Source organism: Dromaius novaehollandiae, chromosome 3 (genome assembly GCF_036370855.1).
Source record: "Dromaius novaehollandiae isolate bDroNov1 chromosome 3, bDroNov1.hap1, whole genome shotgun sequence".
Lineage (NCBI taxonomy): Eukaryota > Metazoa > Chordata > Aves > Casuariiformes > Dromaiidae > Dromaius > Dromaius novaehollandiae.
Genome location: NC_088100.1, coordinates 115,462,482 through 115,469,363, shown reverse-complemented (window position 1 = coordinate 115,469,363; position 6,882 = coordinate 115,462,482). Strand labels below are relative to the sequence as shown.

General features: G+C 45.1%; 1 protein-coding gene across 4 annotated transcripts in view; it reads left to right on the top strand.

Annotated features, from left to right (window-relative positions):
* Positions 1-4,992: 4,992 nt before the first annotated feature.
* The window catches only part of RALGAPA2 (Ral GTPase activating protein catalytic subunit alpha 2), a 186,496-nt gene continuing 184,606 nt past the window's right edge, over positions 4,993-6,882 (top strand). For 3 of the 4 annotated variants that reach the window (XM_026107450.2, XM_064509889.1, XM_064509888.1), the window contains exon 1: positions 4,993-5,641. In XM_026107450.2, coding sequence (XP_025963235.2) covers positions 5,536-5,641 — 106 coding nt within the window. In that variant the 5' untranslated portion in view covers positions 4,993-5,535. The remainder of the gene's footprint in view (positions 5,642-6,882) is intronic. The other variant, XM_064509890.1, reaches the window with a different exon arrangement.

The window sequence follows — 6,882 nt, the reverse complement described above, 5'->3', positions numbered from 1 at the left end:
TTATCTAAGTACATATTTAATCCATTCACACCACTGTTGCATTTATGCTCATAAATTCAGCTCACTTAGCACATCATACATTTACAATCTTAATTCTGTGATAACTGATTACTGCTTTGTCTCTTTGTTTGCTTCCTTAGATGACTGCTTTAAATAGTTTTTACTTCAGATCCTGAAAGCAGAATGACCAAATCTTTTTCAGGAAATTATTCTACCTTAAGCATCAACTTTTGGAAATGCATCATCTGATTTTCTGGAAAATTGCAACTGTTATATTCTTAGAAAACAGAAGTCATGGCACTTTGTAAGCAGTTCCCCTACACAAGCTGAAATCATTGCTGAAAGTTTACAGAGATTTCTGTTTTGTATTATGCTACATCATTTCATAAATGAATAATATAAAAAGTTACAGTGTGTTTTAACTAATCAAAATATTTGTAATAGGTTGAAGCTAAGTTGTATATAATTTCAAGTTCCTGGAAGTATAAATTCATTTCAATGTATTAGGTTGCCTAAAATTCAGAAGAAAAATTGTTAAACAGGTTTTCATCTTTTTGTTTTACTGACTGCTTGTTCTTAATAAAAGACAATGGAATTTTACACCATGAAGATGAGCCAACATATGATGATGTATTTATAGGCATCATGTACATCCTTGCTTATGTGTTGTATAGCACATCATGCAGAAGAAAATGCAAGTTAGAACATGTAAGATTTATCAGTAAGTTTTGGAAGGTCCTGTACTGTGATGTTGCAATTAATTAAAAGATACATTAAAAGTAAGTGGGGAAAAAAACTATCTGAAATGTTTAGAATAACTCCATATTTAAAAACTTTTTATAACATTATGTAATTCTAAACGGTATGCACTCTGGAAACTAAAAGATGAAGTTTCTGAGAAGAGTTTCTCATCACACCCTGTGTGGAAGTGTTTTAATTTCTGGCAGCTTTAAAGTTTTTATCCTCACAGTCAAGCAGGCAAAAACCTCTGTTCATACGAAACAGTGAATTATGTCTATGATTTGTCCCCTTAGCTGTCTTTTTATTTCTTATTTCAGAAGAGCCACTATCAATACAATGATCAGATTTTGGTCCTCATTTAAGCAGAAAGTATATCAATGTTTTAACTGAAATTGCAGCAGGGTTGAATTTGGTCCACGAACCCTTCGCTAGGCTTTTCAATACTCCTGAAAACAAATACGTGGTTTTCAAACCTTCGCTAGCTGCTTGCAGCAGGGTATTACAAATATGTTTACTCACCAGTGTCAGCCCTCCAATCTCCAAATACAAATTTCTTTACCAAATTCTGTAATAGCATATAACAGAGAATTAACTGTCCTGCTATCTACATACAGTGGCAGAGGCACATTTGCATCTCTTCAGTTCAGTGTTGTCCAAGAACTGAGCTCAAATAACCTTAATTCAGTGTTTAAAGCACACAATTTTAAAAACACTCTAATTATGCAAATGTTAAACTATCCTGAATCACTGAGTGTTTCATGTGACTACATTTTTCAGGTTCTAATAGGGAGAGAAAGCACTGCCCTCCTAGAGCTCTGCAATTCAAGTCATGAAATCTGTATTCTATGGAGCTTTTCAAGAGAAAAGTTTCTGGCAAAGTTTAAAAAAAGTGAATACCTAAAGCTACACAGTTAGGTGCTAAGCACCAAAATCCTTAGTTACTTATCAGGAAAATTATTAGACATTAGAACAGCTAAATAGTCACAACTGCTTTATCTTCAACAGCAGTGATTCTTTCTTAACAAAGCAGAAAAAGAAAAATGGAAAGATCAGAAGTTACCAGAAGAGACAAACTGAAAGCTATTTTTCTAAATCAATTAAAAGAAAAAAGAAAAAAAAAAGAAAAAAGAAAAGAGCAAGCCAAGATTTTAGCCATGTGCTTCCCTAGCCAACTGCATGTATTGATTTGTGGCAGTGAAGGAGAAAAGCTGGAATGAGCTAATTCACTCTTCTCAGGAAGCTTCAGATACTCAATTTGCAACACATGACAAATAATTTTAGACAACTGTTCAAGATTTTTAACTTTTCCCAGCATGAAACATTGTATAACAATGGTATGAGAAGAGTATGAAATATGAACTATTGTAAACCTTAAGCAGGCTCTGAAACAACAGACTATTAAAAGACAATAACTTCTCACGTTCTGATTCTGAGGTCATGCTTTCAAACTTCTCTGTATAACAGAAAGAATTACAATTTTATTTTAAAAAAGCTGAGTATCAGTACTATTCCTATTCCTATGACTCCAGGAACTGGATCCTTAAGAGTAGCACGAGTATCACAAGGTTTGGTGACACTATAGGGTAATAATACAAGATACACTACAAAGTTAAAAAAAAGATTTTTTTTTTTCTGTGCTGGAAATGTAAGAATTTCAATACAGTTCAGAACAGAGAATAAATCTAACTGATTAGATACACCAGAATTCACAAACGCTGGTCTATCAAAAAGAGGTCTGCTCTCAGTTTTCATCGTCAAGGCCAGTCATTGCTTGCAGCCTTCCAGAGCAAGAATCCAGCTGTGCTACAAAGGGGGGAAAGGTAGTGCCATGCCATGGTGACATCTGTAGCGTGTGACCCAGAATACACACACCATAAGCAGCAGCCCTCATGAACACAGTCTATAACCGCCTTCCTATCCTCCCCAAAATCAGTGAGGCAGTGGCTGGGAAGCCATGATTTCAGAAGAAAGTTACACTGGATTAACTGAATAAAAAAAATTTTAAATAAAGTAAATGCAATAAACCTAGACCGGGAATTCTGTTTCATGAAAGATACAGTGGCATTTGATTATTGATCTTATTTGGAATAAATCACCCAGATTTTAAAAATATCTGAATACAGCTTTAAGGTCCCTGATTCTGAGCCAGCCCACAAGACAACCCGTTTCAGAATAAGGCAAAGAAACTGGCAAGAAATCAGGCAGGTTCCAAATTCTTCTTGGCAAGGAACAAACCCTTACCGTTTTCCAAAGGAATCTGAATGACATCAAACTGTTCCAGACTGACTTGATTGTGATGAAAGGACATATTCCAAATAAAAAAATCTTTCAGAGCTGTTCCATTCAGCTCTATGATGCCCAGCATAACAGTAAACTAGCTTTATTTCAGTTTAATTTAAATGGATGTGGGCTTGAATTAAACTAAAATGTAATCAGCCTCTTTACCACTAAACTAAAACTAGTTTGAAAATAGATGGAATTTAAATGGGTGTAACTTCCTTGTCTACCTTACAAAAGGTGCTGGCTTTGTTAAGGATGCTAGCTTGGGAAATTCCTCCTCTCCTCCATCGTTGCTCCGCCTTCTTGCACCAGAGATCACTGATGTGCTATGGACTGTGGCACAGGGATAGAAACACGCTGCAGGTGGCACAAACATCGTAAGCCAGCTTTAGTGCTGAAGTCGCCACATCAAGAAGTTACATGCCACGCTGTATTTCCATAATCAGTTTAACCCATCATAAACCCAAGCTGCTTGTTTATTTATCTGTGTAGTTTGTATACAGATCAGTTCCTTGATCTCATTTGCTGCATGGCTGTGTTAATGGTGGCTCTCAAGCAACCGAGAAGCTGGGTTTGTCCTCTGATTTGCAGGATGTGTTTTATGCCTTGTTCAAATGACTGTGCATCTGTTGCTTTGGTGACCTCAGACCTTAATGGAAGAAATGATCCCAGAGTGGACCCACAGGAAGTGACATGTGGTAGTAACATATTTTCCAGTCCTAACAATAGTAAATTTTGTGATTTTTTTTACAATGATTCACCGTTAAAGAATCTATTTATATAAATATATAACAATTAATTAAAAATAAATTTCATTAAAACCTAAGAAATATAAGTAAAGTATCTTTGTGTGAACAAACGGTTTTCTTTCATAGGTCCTCATCCTGCCTTGGTATTTATTAAAATTTACTTTTCTGCCCAGGAGTTCTCCCGAAAGGATCCTAGGACCTTCAAATGAAACCCTTTGGGCCTGGAACTCTGGGACAAAACCTGCTTTTGTTGCATAACTACAAATCCCCTTAGTTTTTTATCTTTACTAGGTATTATAGGAGTGAAAGCATGGCTTATTATTTACATATTTACAGCACAAGCAGTTGTTCAAAACATGAAGATTTTTCCAATAAATAAGATCCAGTGAATTTACGTGCAAATTCCAAATGGTGCATTACACTCCAGACACCTGAACAAGTACATTTTACTCCCTCTGTTTTTAACCTAACTGTCCCCACAGCCCAGCTATGCTTACTGTGAAATCTGACCAGTTGCTACTTGCTGTCCAAAAACCCTGGCACAAAGCAGGGTTTTCAAATACACCTCATGTACCTGTAAAGAAAGAAATAGTTATTAGGCAGGCATTGCGAGTATGGTTTTTGTGAGAAAACATGATGCTCATACAGAGGAATTTTGTGCAAGGAATTAGGGGAGCTGGTGCTGGGCCGCGCCTGCTGGAAGCGCTCCTCTCTGGTAGCAGGCCGGGCAGGCCAGCGCGAGAGGGCATCGCCAGCTCCCTTGGCCTCTGAAGTAAGGGACCAGGCATTTGGTCTCGGGCAGCAACCGCTCTTTTTAAATCTAGAGGGTCGTGAGCCTTAGGCTGGCAGCCAAAAGCCAGTCATGGGGCGGGCAGCCCCGCGATGGAGGGGGCCCCACTAGGATGGCAGTGCCCCTGCGGCAGAGTGGGCCCTCTCAATGCCACCCTGCCTGTGGGGCACAGACTTTTCGGGGTCCCAGGGGCAGAGCGATGTGGGCGGGCGCCTTATAAGGGACAGACAGCGATCTCCATGGCGCTCCTTGGGAGCGGCAGCGCCCCTGCGGGTGCCACCGCCCCGCGCCCCCAGGCAGCCCCCCAGCGCCTACGAGTCCCAGCACGCTGGGCGTCGTTCCGCCTCGCCCCGCGGCAGGCGCCGCGCGCGCTGCACGCTGGGGGCTGTAGTTTTCCCGAGCGGCGGCCGAGGCGGCGCGCGGGCAGCGGGGGCGCGCGGGCGGGGCCGCCGGCGGCTGTGCAGTGCGGCGGCGCGGGAGGGAGGCGGTTAAACCGCCCGGGCGGCGGGGCCGGTCGGTTCCGTATTTACACGCCCACCCTCCACCCTCCCTTGTGGCGGCAGGACAGCTGGGGCGCCCTGCCCGGCCCCACACGGACTTTCCCCGCGGGCGGCCCTCGCGGGAGCCGGGCCCGGGCTCTCCGCGCGCCTTCCCCCCCCCCCCGCTGCCGCACGCACCTGCCCCCCGCAGCCGGCCGGTCTCCTCCCTCGCAGCGCGAGGAGGCTCTCTGCCCCCTTCCTTCCTCCGCGCGCGGGCAACGGGCGCGGCCGAGGAGCTCCTCTTCCCTCGGCCAGGGCGCGGGGCGGCCGGCGAGCGGGCGGGTGTCTGCCCGCCCCTCCTCCGTGAAAACCCCCCGCGCGGGGTCTCTTCGGCCGCCGCCGCTGGCCACAGGGGATCGCCCTGACCCGGCGTCTCCTCCTGCCTGACCTCCCCCGCCGCCCCCTCGGGTCCCTGCGCCCCCTTCCTCGCCGCGGGATGTTCTCCAGAAAGAGCCACGCGGATGTCAAGAAGTCCACGCAGAAAGCGCTGGACCCTAAGAAGGACGTGCTGACCCGCCTCAAGCACCTCAGGGCGCTCCTCGGTGAGTCGCCGCGCGGGGGACGGGGGGGCTCGGCGGCTCCGGGGCACCGCCGAGGCGGGAGTGGGGGGCAGGCCCGGGCTCGCGCGGGCGAAGGTGCCGCCGCCCCTGCTGCTGCCGCTGTCTCAGGAGCGGGTTAAAATCCGCAGGTCTGGGGGCCGCGGGAGCGAGAGTCTGCGCGCGGGGACCCCCCGGCCTCCCCCGAGCGCTGTCTCCTGCGCGCGCCACTCGCGGAGGCACCCAGGTCTCCGGAGGGGGTGAGCGCCGCGCTGCTGCCCGTGTGGGGGAAGCGCCGCCGTGCGCCCGGCCGTCCGGAGCGCGAAGCGCGGGAACAGCGCGGTGGCAGCAGGTGCCTGAGCGGGGTAGTAGCACCCCTTCGGAGCAAGGGGGGCTCGCTCGCAGGCCGTGTCTGATGTCTGTGTGCGTAAGCTGAGGGGCTATTTTTTGAGAGTGACTGAGCAGTTTAATAGTATAGAAAATACAGTCTCCTCCCCCCCCCCCCCAACTTCTGTTTTGAACCAAACTCTTCATAGTTCTCAAACCTCCCACTTTTTAATCCGTCACATTAACGAAGAGGTCAGACTGAGGCTGGGCAAAAGCAGTGTAGGAACCAGAAGGAACTTTTTTCTATTTCCTCCTCCTGAAGAAAAACTACTGGTAGATGTGTGCTGTTGTCTGAGACAAACCTTTAAGCAGTGGGTAGTTTGCTGTGCCCTGCCCTCTGGTTAACTGTTCATGTTTCAGTCGAAGTTGAACCATTTTGCGTGCTACCAGATGTGTTTGTATGCTAACCAGATGTTAGGATTACTGTCTTTTTAAAATATATATTTTTAAATTGAATTTTATTGTGCTAAAAGGAGACAACTTCTTTGTAGAATTAATATTTAAGCTATTTCTCTAATATCAAATTCTCACCAAAAGGACCTGGTAGAATGGATTATACCCCAACATCAAAACTTCTGTAAGATTGGCATGCTATATTTATATCTCTTTAGCTTCTATCTCAAAGAAATCCTTGATTTAAGATGTGGCCTAGAATTGTGTACTTGATAGTCTGACTTTTTCATAGAGCTGTTACTAGAACATCGATGTTGCTGGAGTACTCATGTCATCTGGTGATTTCTCCTCTTCTTCCCAGTCCCTTTGTAAATATTGAGTATATTCTTTGTGCAGACATTATAAAGTTGATGTGACAGGGCAAATCACTTAACAGAATCTCCTAAACTACTTTTTTGCTTTTGTAT